The following is a 20541-nucleotide window of genomic DNA, read 5'->3' on the forward strand; positions in this document are numbered from 1 at the left end:
AGAAGCCACAGAGAGGCCAACAATCACTTTGAAGGAGCTACAGAGTTCAGTGGCTGGGAGTGGAGTAATGGTGCACCAGACAACCATATCAAGAGCTCTGCATAACACTGGCCTGTATGGGAGGGTGGCAAGAAAGAAGCTGTTACTCAAAAAGTACCATCTGAAAGCACATCTGGAGTTTGCCAGAAAACATGAGAGTGACCCAGCTGCGATGTGGGAAAAGGTTTTGTGGTCAGATGAGACCAAGATAGAGCTTTTTGGCCAAAACTCAAAGCGCTATGTGTGGCGCAAACCTAACACTGACCATGCCTCAAGACACACCATCCCTACAGTGAAGTATGGTGGTGGCAGCATCATGCTGTGGGGATGCTTCTCATCAGCAGGTACTGGGCATCTTGTTACAATTGAAGAAAGAATGAATGGAGCAAAATACAGGAAAATACTGCAAGAGAATCTGCTTCAGTCCGCTAAAAAACTGAAGCTTGGGAGGAAATTTACCTTTCAGCAGGACAATGATCCCAAGCACAAGGCCAAAGCAACACTGGAGTGGTCAAGAACAAAAAGGTGAATGTCCTACAGTGGCCCAGTCAAAGTCCTGATCTCAATCCCATTGAGAATCTGTGGCACTATTTGAAAATGGCAGTCCACAAGCGTCGTCCAACCAACCTGAACAACCTGGAGCAAATCTGCCAAGAAGAATGGGCCAAAATCACTCCGACACTGTGTGCAAGGCTAGTACATACTTACCCCAAAATACTTAAAGCTGTTATTGCAGCGAAAGGTGGCTCTACCAAATATTAATGTGTGGGAATTGAATACTTATGCAAGCAAGATAATTCAGTTTTTATTTTTCTTAAAAATATTTCCCAACATAAAACCAGTGTCACCTTACAATAATTGATTTTGTGTTTTAAAATAAAATATCGATCAAAACAAAATTTCAATGTACCATTTGTAATTCAGTAATTTGAGAGAATTGATCAGGGGTCTGAATACTTTTGCAAGGCACTGTGTATATATATATATATATATATATATATATATATATATATATATATATATTAAAGATAAATAAATACACAAATGCTGTATATATTTTCACAACCGTTTCATTATCTAATACACACATGATTAAAACGTTGTCATTATTATTATTAACCCTATGCGTAATACTTCGCCCACTCTCTCTTCTCGTGCATTGAATGGTTTGGTCCAGAATCAGCTCGTCTCACTGTCCTATTGCAGTCGCTTAAGAGCGAATGCTGATTGAAGTTTTGGAACAGAAGTGCATCCGTTTGCAAATAAAGATGTGTAATGCCACAGGTAAGCTTTATTTGCTTGTTGCGACAAAGTGGGCAGAGCTCATTTGCATACAAACTCCAGAGTTAGCTGGCCAGTTAAATATTTAGCTAAATGTTAAATCTTGTTAAGAGATTTACTATTTACTTATATATTTAGCTAAATGTTAACTCTTTTAAGAGATTTAAGATTTAGTCAAATATTTAAATTCACAAAATCCAGATTTATCCAGCTAAATCTTGATTCTCAAAATAAATATTTAATAACAAAATGTATATTTAGTTTAAAAATAAAAATTTAGCATTTAAATGTTGAAAAGTTGCTATATATTTTAAGATTTCTAAATTATATCTGAACATACACATTTTTAAAAAATATTTATTTATTTTCACAACATTATAAATCTGGGGAAAAAAAAAGATTGAAGTTAAATCTGGAAAAAGACATATTAACACTTTTTTTTTTTTTTTTTTTTTTACACATGGCACCTCATACTCTTCACCTCCCTTCATATTATTCACACCTGGCTTTAACATTGGTTCTATGGGGAAAGTGAGCTGAGATTGGTGTGGTACTGCTGTACCCTGCAGCGTTCACACAAAAGGCATTAACATAAATTGGCTGTAATCCATGTGGGCCATATTGCAGCATTCCATTTTTCAACAGAACCCAGATTGTTTTCATATTTTTTTTCACACATCATGAGTCATAAATCAGCTAGGAGAATATATTTTAACATTCCTCTTATAAGGATCCAGATCATGCTTTCTCCTGCAACAATGCTTGTCATCTGTTCTCACTGGTGTGCCACTCATTACTATAAGAGCATTAGAATTGTCGCAGTAGGGAGCATGATCTGGGTACACTGCAATGTTTGTAAGAGAAATGTTGTATTGTGTTTAAAATGACATTGCTGAGATACGGACAACACAGGATACAGTAAAGGTCATGCATTTCTTGTTCACAAAGGAGTGTTCAGAGACAAAGCTGCTAGGAGTTTAGTAATTATTTTATGAGCTTTTGGGAAGCTGTGAGTGGAATGTTGAGTCAGAACATTTTCCAGGACTTCTTCAGTCTGTTTATGCTCGAAAATGAGTAAAGAGACAAAACTGAAAAAGACCGGGAAGCCCTTGTGAGGATTCTTCCAGTTGTATTATTATTGCCAGGCATTGAACAGATGCCATTTAAAAAAAAAAAAAATGTGCATTAGTGGAGGATCCAGTAGCATGGTGCTGAGGTCAGGCAGAACTTATTGACTTGAACTCCTCCTTATTAAGTGATTTTTATTTATTTATTTATTTTCCAGGAATTTTGCTTGATGACATAAGAGCTTGTAAAGCAAATGAGAATCTTACATACCATATAATTCCAGACACTGTGCAAGCGTCACGTTGCATCATGTCTGGATTTACAGGGATAGGAAAACACTGGAAGGATAAGTCATGTGAGTTTCCATTCAAACAATGTGTCGGAAACTGACCCTTGTACACTTGAGTAGCAAGTTAAGCAGCAGGCCATTTGAACATTTTTGGCAGTCAGTGTAATTTTTGTAAAAAAAAAAAAAAAAAAGTGTGCATTTTTTCCATTTATTCTTCTGTGTGTTTTTTTCTTCTTTTTCAATCATAACTGTCTATCAATATGAGTATTTTGCTATGTAACCAAGATCTTTGAGATTGTTAAGAGAGCAAACAGGACCCGTCCTCATGCACATACACACATACTGATTTCTCAAGTGTGCGGAGTCTCTTACAATCACAGAGCTGTGACGCTTGTACACAGTACCAAGCTGTGATCCATTTCGGTGTGTGCCTGCGAAGCAGAGAGCCAGAGAGAAAGACAGGATAACCTATTATGGGGAGGAAGAGGCATAGAGAGAGAGATTACAAAACATCCACTGATTTCTAACCATTGCATTTCCTCAGAGCAAACATTCCCTGAATGCTGATAATATTTCAGTAAATAGAAGATGTCAACACTTCAGGATTTTTTTACTGCCTATTTGTTAATTATTATTAGGCTACTGGTGCTCTTTTTATTGGGCTTTTGCTACAATTCATAAGATTAGGTTAAGGAAATATTTTAGGAAATATTCCAAGGGTACAATTATTAGGGTTTGGCTATCAGAGACACTGATAACTTGGACCCAAGTCAAGTTCCTTGCCATAGCCTGCCTGTCTGTCTGCACTGCTGTCGGAAATCATTTGGAATGGATGTAGTCAGCACACTGTGCTTCTAGTCTAGTAATGGTAGCCTCAAGCCATTGAAGAAGGAGTCTGTACTGCTAGCATAGATCCATATGTCCCACTTTAGTTTTGCACACACACACATGAAGTTGGTTAGGGCATTTTACTGAGTTCAGATGCAGCCTTTGCTGTGTCAGGAATATAAAGCATTGGTCCACTCCAATGTCCTAAGTGGTTTAAAGTCACCTATGTCTTTAATGTAGTCCAGCAATGCTGCCGCAATGCATATCCTGTCCATTTAGGGACGAGCTCTGGACCAAAATTCACCACTACCAGTGAAATCAAAAATAAAAAAAGCATGCCCTAAATGACATTGTAATGTTCCAACCCAGGCGTAATGCGCAAAAGCATGATGTTACTATCTGAAAGCGAGGACGCGGAAGGGAAGCGAAAGAGGCTTGTCCCGATGAGCGATGTGACGCAAATAAACTGACTCACTAGAGGCTTGATTCAGTGTTGTCACAAGACTAGGGGGTGGGGAAGGGGGGGGAGTGAGAGGGGGGTTGCATTTCTCGCATACTACGTGCCTACCGGCTTGTATTTTCCTGGAGGGTGGAGAATATAAATAAAGGTCTGGGTGGGAGGCACAGCTAATCCAGAATTGAAGACGAAATACTACACTAGCGATAGTAGCCTATAGAAGACTATTTATTGGAACATATTGGGTTATTTTATCTTTTGACTACAAAGGGGATGCGATATGGAGGGTGAAAAGGTAAGCGTTCTTTATTAATTCATCTATTCATGTTTATGTTTGGACTTTTTTAATTTGAATTTTTAATTTTGGCTACACATACTGTACCGGTAGGCAGCATCACCATACATGCTGTTCCTAATTAGCATTGTTTTGCGCGATTTATAATTCTAAATATTATATTTTTAAAGTTAGACTTGGCTACACTAGTTTTGTTTGAATCTTGGCACAAATGAACCTTATATTATTACTGAGGATGCATAGAATCTCTAGAACAAACAGTCGGCTACTTGTTGCCTGTGCGCCATTTTATCAGGACTCCTTTAAATGAGGTTTACATTAGCCTGTCACTTTCCATCTAGGATTATTATTATTATTATTATTATTATTATTATTATTATTATGAAACAGTATTCATGTCCCTTCTATAACCTACATATTTTGAAAACTGTAGTGTTTGTACTGTCATCAACAGATTAGACTTCCACGCTCTCTGCTTTCTGAAGAAATAAAACACTCGAGTCTTGTTTACATTTTGGTATAAGAGCGATAGGCTAAATATGGACACAAACTGCCCTACACAATATGGGACACCAGGCAAGCTATGTTACATCCCACAACGATAACACAATAACATTCATAAAAACGTAATTATATATATATATATATATATATATATATTATATATATATATATATATATATATATATATATATATATATATATATAATTACGTTTTTATGAATGTTATTGTGTTATAATTTACAACAAACACCTCAATATAGGCTGTTTAGCATGTGCTTATAGGAAAAAAATGCATCAAAGCTACATGCTTTAAAAAATAGAAAAGAACCAAAAACAACAACAAAAAAAATAACATTAGCATTTTTTAACAATACTCTGTTTCTTTGGGGATTGGAAGGAGGAAGGAGAGCGTTTAAAAATATTTTATGTGACTTTTCACAATATGTTGCACATTTATAATCTTACACAAATAATATTCCTTTTCACCAAGTTTAAAATAAACGTGCGTGTGCCTGTAACCTGCTGTGGCTCGCCAGTGTTAAAGTATAAACCATGACTGTTCCATACCTCTATAAAAAATAGGGTGGATGTTAATTGTATATGTATTTATTTACTTACTGGACAAGGGTCTTTTAGATTTGAAACCCGCCTCATAATGTGCGTGCTTGTGTATGTGATGGGGAGAAAAATCGACCCAAATTTTGCAGGGGGCAGCTGAAGGATAAACAGCTGCATTACTATATAAAGCATATACATTTTAAGATTACTCCGATGTTTCATTGTGTATCATTGTCATTTGACGCTCGGTGGCACAGACGTGGGAAATTTCACGGAGATGTTTGAAACTATGAGATATTTGAAAATGAGAGAGAGAGAGAGAGAGAGAGAGAGAGAGAGAGAGAGAGAGAGAGAGAGAGAGAGAGAGAGAGAGAGAGAGAGAGAGAGAGAGAGAGAATAAACAGTAACCCCAAAAGCCCAACAGAAACCAAGTACATCGAAAAGCCCCAAAAAGCCCTGCTAAGCAACCAGCTCTCCCCAGAGATAGACCCCCCTGGGATAGCTAGTACTAAAATTAACACACCGCAACCAGAACAGAATACAAAAACAAACAAACAAACAAAAAAAACACATCCCGTAAACAAATTCACAAATCTCTAAAATAAATGCATTGAAAATTGGAAAAATGCTATCATATCCCAAAACTAGAGTGTGATCCGGCCCTAATCAGAGAAGTTCAATTGGCAGACCATAGTTAAAAAAGGTAAACTGTTGTAAGGTACGGTCTGTGTAAAATAAAACAATGCTATTTCTAGTCATCCATATAAACTATATTTACCAAAGATCGACCCACTTTTGGCTTTTTGCTGTTAAAAACGTAGCTTTATAAATGATGTTGCCAGAGCATGTTCTGCACAAAATGACTTGTAAATGTCCTTGTCTATATAACTGTATTAAGGAACCACACAGTTCAGATAATTTGGGCATATCAATCGATTACTGCTTGCAGTTTGTAGCAGGCACCAGTTTTAATAGCTTGCTAGCTGACATTGTAGAGAATGCTCATTGTGTTTGGTTAGTGATAATCACAGTCTCATTTCAATTGATTCTCTGATGTGCTGAAGGCCCATTTCAGCATGAACTCCTCCACTCATCAGTACTGTTTCTGTTTGTTTTCCAGAAGAATAAGGTGACAGTTCCACTGTTGGTAGCCGTATCAGTGGCTGTGATTGGATCAATCCAATTTGGATACAACACTGGAGTCATCAACGCACCAGAAAAGGTAAAAACAATAAAACAAAAACACTACCGCCTTTTCTGAGAAGAGTGAAGCAAAGCCAGCTAAACTCGTTCACCAATGGGTCAGATTTCACTGTGTGCAGCTCTAAATAACTGAATAATTTAGCGGTTGTCAATATATAGCACTTTCTTCTCAGGGGAATGAGCTGCTAGATATGTGGTGATAGTTAGGCTTCCTGGCATCTCCTAATGACACTGATTTTGTTCCCTGGTTACAGTGCTTGAATGTTAATGAGGATTTCTCTATAAATGATCCTGACATTCCTTTAAAAAAGACAACAGGATTCAAATATATAATAATGAACTGGATCACCAAGCCACAAAGTGTCTTTATAACCTGTGCAATGGAAACAATTTACAAAATCAAGGATTATTTTCTAAACTGAAACCAGCTCGTAAAGATCAGCAATTGTGTCCCACATTCCTCTGCAAGGGATGAGTGTCTATAACTTATCAAATTTTTTTCTTTCAAAATGGTATTTATAGCGTTTTTCATGGGGTGTTGCTTCCACCGTGTGGTGAAATGGTATTACTGCAGTTTCCTTTTTTGGTGCTATCACTGTATGCAGACACATCACCCCTTATATCATGTAACCCTGAAATACAATCGTTCTTTATCTCTGTTTGGAAATGAATAAGAGGTAAGGTTATCCTCTAACCAAAACGGAACAAAAAAATGCTTTTTTTGCAGATAAGGCAAAGGTTCTGAATGTCCAGACTATAATGGAAAGAAGGTTCTCGTTGCATAGTAGTTCGACCCGCACCTTGTTTTAATGAGACACACCTGAGCTTTTTACCTACACTTACTACACTAAACAAGCACATGTTAAAACCTGGAATGGGTGAAACTGCTGTGCAATAGGAATCTTATTTTCATCCTTGTAATACAAATCAGTGATAGCTGAGAGTCAGGAAATTCTAGCAGGAAAACCCCAATACTGTGCTCTACACTTGCTGTGAGTAGCTTCACACTAATTCTCTGTCTGTGTTTCTCTCTCAGATCATTAGGCAGTTCCACAATGAGACCTGGCATACCCGCACTGGTGAAAATATCACAGAAAATCTCAGCACAATGCTCTGGTCCTTCTGTGTGGCTATCTTCTCGGTCGGTGGCATGATCGGCTCGTTCTCCGTTGGCTTGTTCGTCAACCGATTTGGCAGGTAAGAAGAATTACATTAGAATTATATTAGAATGACATTGTAGCTGCAGTTTAGGATCACTAGACTAGATTAGAATTACAGTGTAGCTGCAGTTTAGGATCACTATAGATAAATGTTATTAATATTATTAAACATATTTTTATTGGTATTATTAGTAGCAGTAGTTGTATGTAATAGCATTCATTCACTGTGTAACAATTTGTTGTTTTTTTTTTTGGTTCCTGGGTAGTAAGTGTTATTTCCTAATTGCTTATGCCTCAAAAGTATAGAAAATGGCTATTATTCCCCACAAACTTTCCTTTTGTGACCAGGACAGTGATATTTTGAAATTTACCTATTTTCCAGAACATTCCAGATAGATTCAGTGCTGAGTAAACTTGGAGTAACTTCTAGAACTTTCTAGAACTTTCCAGTAATATAAATAGTAGTATAAATACAGGGGCCTTAAGCCCACCAGTTCAGTTTAGTTCCAGCTGCCTAAGTGGATACATAGCTGCATTTTTCTGAAATGGCATCAAGAGGCTGCAAGCATCCGGCAGACGCATTTTGCTATGTCTGCGACCAATTTATCAAGACAAGAGCGAAAAAGTACTCCGTGTAACCCACTGACGACTCAAGCAACTGCTACTTCTGCATGGTGGACCCTTCCAAATGTCGGACTGGCAAGAATGCACCTGCTATCACGTATCCGGACCTTCCTTCATCCATCGCCCCGGTGGCACACTACCATGAGCTCCCCGTACCCACTCCTCCGGAGAGAGAGCAGCCGTCTTTAGAAGAGAGCAGCAAGTCAGAGAGCAAGGAAGACGTTGTAGATCCAGACGACAATTTCAGAGGTGGAGCTGAGGAGAGAAACCCATACTACCCCAACCAAAAAGACCTCAACGACTTGATTAGAGATCTTGGTCTCACCAAGTCCAATGCCGAGCTTTTGACGTCTAGGCTCAAGCAATGGAACTTGTTGGATGAAAGTGTGCAAGTCGCAGATCAGAGGAAGCGTCACTAACCTTTTTCCAGCTTCTTCACCCATCAAGATGGGCTCTGCTTCTGCCACAATGTGACCAGTCTGTTCGAGGCAATTGGAATCGCCTGTAACCAGAATGAGTGGCGCCTCTTCATTGACAGCTCATCCAGGAGCCTCAAAGCCGTGCTGCTCCATAATGGTAACAAGTACCCGTCTCTTCCCCTGGCTCACTCGGTGCACCTCAAAGAGGATTACAACAGCATCAAGACCTGGCTGGATGCCTTGAAGTATGATGAGTACGGCTGGGAGGTCATAGGAGACTTCAAAATGGTGGCATTCCTGATGGGTCTCCAAGGCGGTTTTACCAAGTTTCCCTGCTATCTTTGCCTTTGGGACAGCAGGGACACCAAGGCGCACTACCACAGGCGGGACTGGCCACAGCGGACAGAGTTCTCTGTGGGGAGGAACAACGTCAAGTGGGAGCCACTGGTGGACCCCCGGAAGGTGCTGATGCCACCACTGCACATCAAATTGGGCCTTATGAAACAATTTGTCAGAGCTTAGATAAGGAGTCGGCAGCCTTCAAGTACCTTCAAGACTTCTTCCCTAAGCTGTATGAGGCAAAGGTCAAAGCAGGTGTCTTCGTCGGACCACAGATAAAGAAGATCCTGGAGTGCAATGAATTCCCCAAGAAGCTCACTAGTAAGGAGAAAGCGGCTTGGAACAGCTTTGTCGCAGTGGTTCGGGGCTTCCTGGGCAATCACAAGGCCGAAAACTATGTGGAGCTGGTTGAGACTCTGGTGAAGAACTATGGCACAATGGGCTGTAGGATGTCCCTCAAAGTCCATATCCTTGATGCTCATCTTGATAAATTCAAGGAGAACATGGGAGCGTACTCGGAGGAGCAAGGCGAGCGCTTCCACCAGGATATACTGGACTTTGAATGCCGCTACCAAGGACAGTATAACGAGAACATGATGGGAGACTACATTTGGGGGCTGATTCGTGAAAGTGATTTACAGTATAATCATAAATCTCGAAAAACTACTCACTTCTAAATCTTTTGTAGTCATTTTTGTATTACTTTAGTATAAATACATGTTAATTTGGATTCATATGTTGTTTTTTTCTGACTTTATGTGAACGAAAAGACACAAATTCGCCTGTTTTCTCATTGGAAATAGGTAAATTTCAAAATATCACTGTCCTGGTCACAAAAGCAAAGTTTGTTGGGAATAATAGCCATTTTCTATACTTTTGAGGCATAAGCAATTAGGAAATAACACTTACTACCCAGGAACAAAAATTGTGTTACATAGTGTATTCAAACAATAGTACAACAGACTTTTTAAAAAAAAAAAATTCTGCCCTGGCTGTCTTCACCTGCCTTTTCACATGTTACCTCCTTGTTTCTACCCATTCAAAATGTCACAAATACCGGCTGGTTATTGATCAACAGCAGTCCCTCCTACTCACTAGACTAGACTATATTAGAATGGCAATGTAGCTGCAGTTTAGGATCGCTAGACTAGACTGTAGTAGAATGACAATGTAGCTGAAGTCACAAGACTAGACTGTACTGGGTTTATATTGTATGTGCAGTTTAAAATCAGAAGGAGTAAAAACAAAAATAATAATTCTAACCCCTGTTTGGGTACTCTTCCTCCAGGCGAAACTCCATGCTCATGGTCAATGTGCTGGCTGTCATCGGAGGCTCTCTGATGGGCTTCTCCAAGCTGGCTGCCTCCTTTGAGATGCTGATTGTGGGACGGTTGGCCATCGGTCTGTTTTGTGGTCTCAGCACTGGCCTGGTCCCCATGTACATTGGAGAGATCTCCCCCACCTCCCTGCGCGGGGCGTTTGGGACTCTACACCAGCTGGGAGTGGTCGTTGGCATCCTTATAGCACAGGTACAACTTGTGGGTGTGTGTGTGCGTGCATCTCTGTCTGTTAGTTTGTCTGTGTGTCTGTATGTGTCTGTGAGTGTGCACTTGTTTGTGTGCACAGTATTTGTGTCTGGAGTTCTTCTTCTAATATATATACTCTTGGTAGTCTGTGGTCTTAGCTGTCTTGTAAACGCCTCACCAGATACAGTATATGGCTCCTTACAGATCACTGAGAATACTGTGCAGTGTCTCTATCCTACCGGAATGTATCCCTCATTAATGAGCCGCTCTCCCTCTCTCCCTGTCTCTCTCCCTCATAGGTCTTCGGTCTGGAATTTATCCTGGGCTCTCAGTCCCTCTGGCCCCTGCTCCTGGGTCTCACAGTCATCCCTGCTCTGATCCAAAGTATCGCTCTGCCTTTCTGTCCTGAAAGCCCCAGGTTCCTACTGATCAACAAGAACCAAGAGGAGAAGGCCAAGAAGAGTGAGTATCTCCATATCCAGCCTGTTAAAGAGAATCACTTGGGCAGGACATTTATACCCTCACCTAGAACACCTTCTTACTAAAATAGCTTGGTAATAGGAACAAGATTGTAACATACAAGATCCCATAAGTGTACCTAAAATGTTACACATTGACGTATGTGTTGTGCCCTTCCGTTTGCTACTTGCAGTTTTGAAACAAACACATGGTGTAGCAAGAGCGATTCCCATTTGAAATGATGATACCTGGTACCGCACTGGGTTAAACAAAGCTTTCCATGTCTTCCTCCCAGGAAGCCTGTTACTGCTTGACTGCCTGAATTGTTTCCCCACGTGATCAAAAATATGTTACTGGTAAAAACATGTAGGTCAACAGGGGAAGCAGCTGGTTGGTTTATGACAGGAAAGAAGGGATTGAAGGGGTGGGAGACAATTTCACGCTCCAGGTAACCAAGACAGTTCAACATGACCTGGCTTGCAAACGTTTCTTGAACCTAGTGTAATACCAGATTCATGTTTTAAAATGAAAATGCATGTTCACCAACTTAGTGAATGGAAATGCACACCAGATAAGATTCATGAACATATTGTGTTAAGTACAACCACTATTTACTCTACATACCAACATTGATTTTCTTCAACTGGTGCAAAACTGGGACAAGGTGCAACAGGGAACCCATCTTGGGAGTCCCCGTTTTCATCTTGAATTGAGTCCAGAGTTCTCATAGGAATGTTTTTTATCTTGCGCAGTTCTGAAAAAATTGCGGGGCACTGAAGATGTCCAGCAAGATCTTCAGGAGATGAAAGATGAGAGTCTGAAGATGATGCAGGAGAAGAAAGTGACCATCCCTGAGCTGTTCCGTTCCCCGAGCTACCGTCAGCCAATCATCATCGCCATTGTCCTGCAGCTGTCCCAGCAGCTCTCCGGCATTAACGCGGTCAGTACTTCTTGTTGACTAACTACCATTTCCAGTTTACTAGCTGGCAATTCTTTTTGCTATCTATGAGTTGAATCACTTGAATATCAAACTTTATTTTACTCATGAATAACATTTTGTGAAAGAAATACATGAATTAATTGATTATAAATAAATAATTATCTACCATGGCCCAATAGTTTGTTGTTGAAAGAAAAGCACCTTTTTGTATTCAAAAAAGTTATTACACATAGGCTTGCATTGCCAGTCTATTCAAACAAACATAGGTGGGGCTTGAGTGGCAGTCTTCACATTATTAAACAAATGAATTGCGTTCAACCCCCCTGCTTTGAAGCGATCCCTAGCTCTGCATATGTACTGATGTTCTAATCTCCCCCACGCAGGTTTTCTACTACTCAACGAACATCTTTGAGACTGCTGGAGTTAAAGAACCCATCTACGCTACAATCGGTGCTGGATTTGTCAATACTGTATTCACTGTTGTATCAGTAAGTACAATTCATATCTACAAGTAAAGACACTGTGGCTCACTCACTGTGCCTGCTTGTTTCCTAAAAGGAATGATACTGTTACACTTTTTACACTGCCTGACAAAGCAAAGTTGTTTACTTAGCTTAAAGTATAGTCTCCTTCAGAGTTTCTGATCAAGAGCTGGGATGAACTATCTGTATACGAACCTGAGAAGCAACAGATACGTAATTTAACTTTTTATTTGGACTTCTTTTCAGCTCTTCCTGGTTGAGAGGGCGGGCCGAAGGACTCTACACCTCGTGGGATTGGCTGGGATGGCTTTCTGTGCCATTCTGATGACCATTGCTCTCGTCCTCATGGTGTGTTCCTTCCCTTGTCTCTGTATTGCTTACAGATGGAGGTGTGAAGAAACAGCCTTATCCAGGGATCATCAGTGGTAGTGTAGATGCACAGGCACACACTGCTACTTCAGTGCCTAAGAAATATTGCAGATTACACTAAAAAGGTTAAATAGTAGCACCCTTTGGGCACAATGGACTGTTAGTCGAGTTGTTCGACAGCATGCTATGCAATGCCTCCAGTGACAGTGGTACACAATGACAATGTATTAAAAGCCAATCGTTTTTCGCATTTTGATGGGATCCCTGTTGAAGGAGAGTATAAAACCCTTCTTCTTACCGCTATTTAAACTGAGTCTCTCTATCATTTTATTTTTACAGCGCCAGATTCCTTCCATGAGTTACCTGAGTATTTTAGCCATCTTCGGTTTTGTGGCATTTTTTGAGATCGGGCCGGGCCCCATCCCCTGGTTTATTGTGGCCGAGCTCTTCAGCCAGGGTCCAAGGCCGGCCGCAATGGCTGTAGCCGGCTGCTCCAACTGGACATCTAACTTCATTGTTGGTCTGGGGTTCCCCTATGTACAGGTGAGAAAGTCAACAACACAAACAGTGGCTCCATCCAGAAATTTAGCACTGCATTTTAAATTCAGGGTTGGTAGACATTAATTTGACTTGTGGTGTGTGCATATTTTGTGGCTTATCTAGCTGATGTAGAATACTGGATTTCATAAATGGCACGTAACTTACCACAAGCAACACAATTATCATCTATAACTATAAAAAAAGAAGTAATACTAGAAGAAATTTTTCAACTAGATATCTCTCTTAATGTCTTCAATGTCTTAACATTCTTATACCACAGGGTTTGATGTGGGCTCCACCACAAGTGTTAATATGTTGGTTCCATTTAGAGGAATACACGTTTTGGGAACACAACAATGCATAGGAGTTTTTAATGAGAGATTTTAAAAGAGATGTACAAAAGGACTTTATTGAAGTCTTAACAGTCTCGCAAGGTAGACGGTTCATAAATGTTCTTATGAATGTTTTTATCAAAAATAAATCAATTCTAATGGCCTCTTCTCCCTGCTGTTCTCTTTCCAGATGCTCTGCGGTGACTATGTCTTTATTATCTTCGTTGTATTCCTGGTATTATTCTTTGTCTTCACTTTCTTCCGGGTGCCTGAGACCAGGGGGCGGACCTTCGATGACATTAGCAAAGGCTTCACTGGGGGCAACAGCCAAGGGGCACCAGCACCAGAGGGAGTGGTCACCCTGCCTCCTAGTAGCCCTACAGAGAAGGTTCCAATGGTAGAATTGAATGCTAAAGAAACACCAAATGCACCAGTCTCCAGAGAGTGAGATTCAGTGCCAGAAATGTGTGTTACATTATATACAGTGTCCTGAAAACAGTATTGGACCAGCCATGCTGAGACAGTCATTGCCGGTTAATGTGATTCAGACACCTTGTTCAGTACAACTTGGGATAGCCAATCAGCGAACAAGAAGCAACACATGATTAGCACCACAAACCAACAGTGTTAGTCCAGCACTTTTTCCAGGATGCTTTATATGTACTGTAATAGCAAGGTTTGGATTTGATCCAAAAGCAGAGTCCAGCATCACTTTGTCCCACTGTTTAAATGAATTATTAACCCTTTGCGGTCCATTTATTCAGCACTTGTCAGGAGCGTCAGGTCCAGTTTATTTTCACACACACTGTTTATTTTACATGCGCTGTTTAAAATATTTTTTTCAGAGTAAAACAGGTTTAAAAGGCACTGCATCGCAAAACGACATTCAGTACTGCATCTCCAGCCAAGCCCCACCCCTTGTTCGCTGTATTTTTCACATACCTCTTCATAGTTATGCATACTGATGAATCCTCTCCTGATCACTCTTTTTTTTTTCACCAAACTCCTCAATAATGATATCCAAGTCATTATTTTATTACTAAAACATACCAAAAGGCTCTGCAAATGTCCGATAGTCTTTGAGCGCTGGATGCGAAAGCAGCTATCTTTGTGTCGTTGTTATCTCTGTGGTGCAGGGCCTCTGTATTTGTCAGACACGCCCCCTTTTTTCGTCTTCTCTCGGCTCCTATCAGTCTCAGTCAGCCATTGAAAAGATTTTCTGTGCTTTTTTCTGGAGAAAAAACGACTAGAGACCTGTGCTTGACGCCTTTTTGATGATGTCAGACAGGATCCGACATCGGACTGGAAAAGGAAAATTGTAATGTCGGACCTGGTCCGACAAAGGACTGCAAAGGGTTAATCCAGCCGGTGTTTCCCCCAGATTGAGTGTTGTATTAACCCGTTTATTAACATTAGTACAGATTATTAAAAAACAGTGGAAAGAAGTCCACCACAGAGCAGGGTTTTGAGAATGGCGGCATTGATTTTTATAATTAAAATGGACCCTGTTTTATTTGATACTTTCCCTGAGGTACAATATCTGTACATTTATTTAGTCGAGGTTATTAAACATATTCATGGTATAGTAGTGTGGCAGGTCATTTATTGTTAGTTGTAGAAATATTTAATTGTACTTATGTCAGGTTTGTTAAAAAAAGACCATGCCACACATAAAGCTTTCCCTGCGTACTGTTACATTTTTAACTTAAACTAAAAATCTAGTCAACATCTAGTGTTGGACTTTGGTGCTGGCACAGAATAAGCCATGTGGAAATGTACATATGGCTGCTGATGACCATATGTGCATGTCACATGATTAATTTGACTGTGATCAGCTATAAAACTGAATTTGAAGCCTCAGCACATTAATTCAGCACGATCTACAGATATGGATATTGAAACTCAAGGGGAACTGTTTTTGTAAGGTAGGGGCTATATACCAAAATATAATGTATTAAAATGTAGTATTATGATACTATTGTATAACATTTGGCTTTTTTATTTTGGGGGGAATTGTGAGCATAGCACACAGTGTCACTGTTTGACCAAATTATGTAACTGCCTTTATTTTTAAATTAGGCAGATTTAAAAAAAAATAAGCCATTAAGGCTAAAACACCCCTTTAACTGTTTAACTTAATTGCTCATAGGATACTGCATATGCTCTCTGTGGAAATACAGAGGCAAGAGATACCATTCTGCACAATGCACAACAGTTTTGTTTTATTTGCACAAACATCTCATTATTGTGTTGCATTGCTGCTATATTTAAAAAAAAAAAAAAAAAAAAAAAGGTTGTTTACAATGAAATAAAACATTTGGACAAAATGTGAAATGCAGATTAGTTGTGCTACGTGGGGTGGGGGGGGGGGGGGAATATAGAGCTGTAAATATATTTCATTTCAATTTTATTTGATCTTATATGAATGTAATACTTGCAACCTGTTGTTGTTTTACCATTGTTGCATATGTTGTATTTTTGCATGTGGTATTATACAGAAATTCAGACCACTGTTTATTCACAATTTTCTAGCAATATTTTCTAGCCTAAAAAACACCAAGAGCAGGCTTTTAATCAAGGCAAAAAATAAACCCTAAATGTGTTTTAGTGTAACTGCCATTAATTCCGGTGAGCAAAAAAAATCTGTTATTCACTTCTTTTATGGACGTTTCTCAGATGAAAGTGGCAATAGGGACCAGTAATGTTTATTTAACATTTTCACTATTTAAGTTTTTTCACTATTTGTTTTCCTTATTTATTTTATTTTATTTTTTTTAAATATGGATGGTTTATTTGTATATATTTTGGAAATAATGTTATGTTATTCATTAAAGTCATGCTTATTTTTTTACCTAATCATTTCATTGTGTCATCTGTCAGACAGGGTCAAATCTAGATAGTATCATTGTTATAATTATTATGTGTCTTAGTGTGTTTTACTGTACACAGGGCGATGCTTGCTTGGAGACTATATAACATGATAAACCCTGGTAAAACTACAGCAACTACCTGCCCTGTCTAATCTAGTGTGCTGGCATTGCCTGCTGTGTGTTGGCAGAGCCAAGCTGTACTGTCCTGTACACAAGGCAATGCTGGTATGAGCACACTATATAACACTAATATAAAACTGTGTATAGAACTACAGCAGCTACCCGTGTCTGTATAAAGTTGTAATCTAGTGTGCTGGCATTGCCTGCTGTGTGCTGGTCAAAACCAAGCTGTATTGTCCTGGACACAAGCCAATGCTTATGTGACTATACTGTAACATTATTAGACCTGGTTGAACTACAGCAATTATTGAAAATGTTGGACTGTATTTATAGAGTCTAGTGTCTCAAGCTGTGCTCAGCACAGCCTCACTACTGCACACAGGTGAATGCTCACATTGCAAAATTATAGTAGCTAGTAAAGGTAAATCAAGAAAACCTCTAGAATGTTCTGATCTAGTGTCTTACAGGTATATTGAGATTGCCTGCTGCGTGTTCTACAGAGCCTTACTTTAAAAGACAATGCTTACATTGTAAAAATACATTAGCGAGTTGCCAGTCATGTACAGATTTACTGTCTTAAGCAGCAGAAAGGAGCAGCAACTGGCTGTGATTGAGACGGAAAGATTCTGGATGGGGATCTCAAGCACAATAGAAAGAAAGCAACGCTGATATACAGTTAAGTAAGCTGGGCTGAGCTGAGTGGTGGATGGAGAGTGGTGATGCTGGGATGCCAGAATCACTGTTGAGCCATCTTGGGGTGTTGTGGGCTAGTCGACAAAACACAGGGGACGGAAGGTGCCCACTTGAAGACCCCAGAGATGTACCCTACTTAGCTCAATCCAGATGGTTTTCATGCTGATGCTCTGGGGAGACCGCACTGTAGTTGATCCCCGGAGCCAGCATCGCAGCCGTTGTGTGTGCCGATGCACTGGGGAGGCAAAATAAGCTGATCCCTGGAGCTAGCATTACACTTCAGCAATCAACACCAACTGAGGGATATCTACATCATCAGATGGAAAGCAACACAAATGGATGGAGATGCAGATGGATCACATTAGTTTATGGTAAAGCTACAGCTTAGTTGGTGCTTATCTTGGCAAGAGCCGAGTTCAAATCAGCATGAAGTTTAACATCAACTCTCATGTAATGGAAATCATGAAGATCAGGATACATCCAGTGTCTGCTCTGAATAGTGTGTTGGAAACAAGGGAAAGACCTTGTGACAGCATGGAGAGACAGCTGACAGGAGGAAAGAGACCCCATTGGGGCTGGCAAGGGTTACCTACCCTGGTCAGCAGTATCCAGCTCTATGTTTTCAAAGGTAAACAGGATGCTGGAGACACCCACCCAAGGTTTCTAAGAAATTTAAAGGAAAAATACCCCTTGAGTCTGCGAGAGTGGGGGCGGAAGATGACTCAAAGTTGGATAACACGGTTAACAATTTAGGAACAGAAACGGATATGAGAATGGAGAGTACTTCACAAAAGACTAGTTCAAGATCTGAAGTTAGCAAAGACATGGATCTCCAGGTTTGTGTCTGAGGCTAGAGCAAGGCGACAATGGTCAGAGGTTTGAAGATTCCTCAAGGGAGAATGAAATGCTTGAGGGAGAAGGGACAAGGGCCTCACATTGATCAATACTTCTTACGAAGTCAGTCAAGTCAGTCGAATGAAATCCAGTGACAGGAAGCAAGCCACACTTCGCAGGATATCAGCACCCATCATAGATGTGAGGAGGACTTGCGTGGATACAGCTAGTGATGAACCTAATGATCCTTGTGAACCCGGTCAGACGAAACAGCGTAAGAGAGAAAAGAACCTCAATGGGCACAAGCCTGGAGTTAAATGGCCAAGAGCTTGTGATAAAACTGTGTGGGACACAATAAACACTGATCTTTCTTACTTTGGAAAGGTTAAATGGAACAGTTGAATAGAAGCTGGATAAATTTGGGGACATCATCTACGCATATGGAAGCGAGAGGTTTGGAATTGAAAAAAGGAAGGAAAAAATACAAAATATTCCTATTATGTCTAGAGGGTAACATGGGATTGAACGTTTAGTTAGAGAAAGGAAGCAGTTGAGGAAGCAATGTAGAAAAGCAGAAACAAAGTCAGAAGGAGGGACTCAATCTGTTACAAAAGGTCACAAAAGATAAGCTTGCAACATTGTGCAGAGCTGAGCACCTACAGAAACGCTACAAAAAGAAAGAGAACTAATGATTTTGATTGTGCGAGAACGAACTTTTATGACGATCCATTCAAATTTGTAAAGAAGATATTAACCAGTGAGAAAAATGGTACACTAAAATCATCTAAGTTTTAGCTGGAGAGATATTTGGAGGAAACACATACAGATTCAAAAAGGAAGGAGCCTATGTCAATTCCTTCAGACATCCCAGCTATCAATACACCCGAATACCAAATGGAGGACTGTGCACCTAAGTGGAAAGAATTAGAGCAAGCTGTGAAAAAAGCAAGGGCATCATCATCTCCAGGGCCTTATGGAGTTCCGTACAGAGTGTACAAGAGTGCTTCTGGAGTTCTACGAATCCTGTGGAAATTGATGAAAGTGGCATGGGAAAAACAGGTTGTATCAAGAGCATGGCGTTGAGTAGGTGATGTCTTTATACCAAAAGTAAAAGATTCTACAAGCATCAATGAATTTTGTCCTATTTCCCTATTAAAAGTAGAAGGCTAGATTTTCTTCAGCATTATTGCTCAGAGATTGACAACCTACCTATTAAAGTACTGCTTCATTGACACTTCAGTACAAAAAGCAAGCATAACAGGTTTCCCAAGATGCTTAGAACACATCAGTGCAATCTGGCAACAAATTCAATCACAAAAAAGGAGAGGAAGGAGCTCCATGTGACATTCCTAGATTTGGCTAATGCATATGGTTCAGTGCCACATGAACTTCTTTGGGCAGCATTTGATTTTTTTTTACCGTACCGATGACAATAACAAATTTAGTGAAAGCCTACTTTGGATATTTGCAATTTAGTTTCTCAATTTCAGAATTCAGCACTATATGGCAATGCCTAGAAGTTGGAATAATGGCAGGATATACCATTTCTACACTGGCTTTTACCATGGCAATGGAAGTAATTATTAGGGCATCAAAATGGGTAGTGGGAGGAGATCACTTGGCTTCTGGAATCCGACTACCACCAATTCAAGCATACATGGATGACATGACAACAATGATTATAACAGTAGCCTGCACTAATCGGTTATTGGGCAAATTAACCAATAACATTGAATGGGAACAAATGCAATTCAAGCCCACTAAATCAAGGAACATTTCTATAATTAAAGGTAAAGTAGTAGATAAAAGGTTTTACATTAACGGGGAGGCAATAAATATGAGATTGTTATACATACAATAATAAATACAACAGGTGTATGTTGTGTTCATGGAATATAGAGACGGTTTAGTTATAGTAAAAAAATGGAATTAAATAGATCAGATTCTGTCGAGTTTAACATCCCGTGGGCGTACAGTTCATATTAAGACGAAAGTGAGGGAGGGCGTTGATTCAAAATGGGCAAAATAACAAGCAATATTTCTGTAATATTTTTAACATTAGCTAGATAGATTACGTTTAGAATTAGGTATGTTTAAAATGCAAAAGGCAAAGCACATAGTTACATTAAAGAATCAAGACATGCAGTTAACATTTATTAAATGCTGAAATACAAAGTAAAGGGTTTGCCTGAAAAAAAGGGTGCTGCTTAAGTCCACTGTAATGTCATTTTAAATCTTCATAAAACACGCATTAACCTTTAATGATCAAGTCCATTGTTTTAAAAAAAAATAATAAAAATTGTAGCTTAGCA

The 20541-nt window shown here is 39.6% G+C and overlaps 1 protein-coding gene across 1 annotated transcript; it reads left to right on the forward strand.

Moving 5' to 3' along the window:
• Positions 1–4110: 4110 nt before the first annotated feature.
• Positions 4111–14511, forward strand: LOC121325362 (solute carrier family 2, facilitated glucose transporter member 1-like). The gene is made up of 10 exons (XM_041267803.1): positions 4111–4257; positions 6440–6541; positions 7559–7719; positions 10353–10593; positions 10890–11052; positions 11802–11989; positions 12373–12477; positions 12718–12819; positions 13180–13383; positions 13903–14511. Exons 1-10 carry the CDS (start codon positions 4243–4245, stop codon positions 14158–14160), a joined length of 1539 nt encoding a protein of 512 aa, XP_041123737.1. The 5' UTR covers positions 4111–4242; the 3' UTR covers positions 14161–14511.
• The last annotated feature ends 6030 nt before the right edge of the window (positions 14512–20541 follow it).

The sequence above is a fragment of the Polyodon spathula genome, chromosome 13 (genome assembly GCF_017654505.1).
Source record: "Polyodon spathula isolate WHYD16114869_AA chromosome 13, ASM1765450v1, whole genome shotgun sequence".
Lineage (NCBI taxonomy): Eukaryota > Metazoa > Chordata > Actinopteri > Acipenseriformes > Polyodontidae > Polyodon > Polyodon spathula.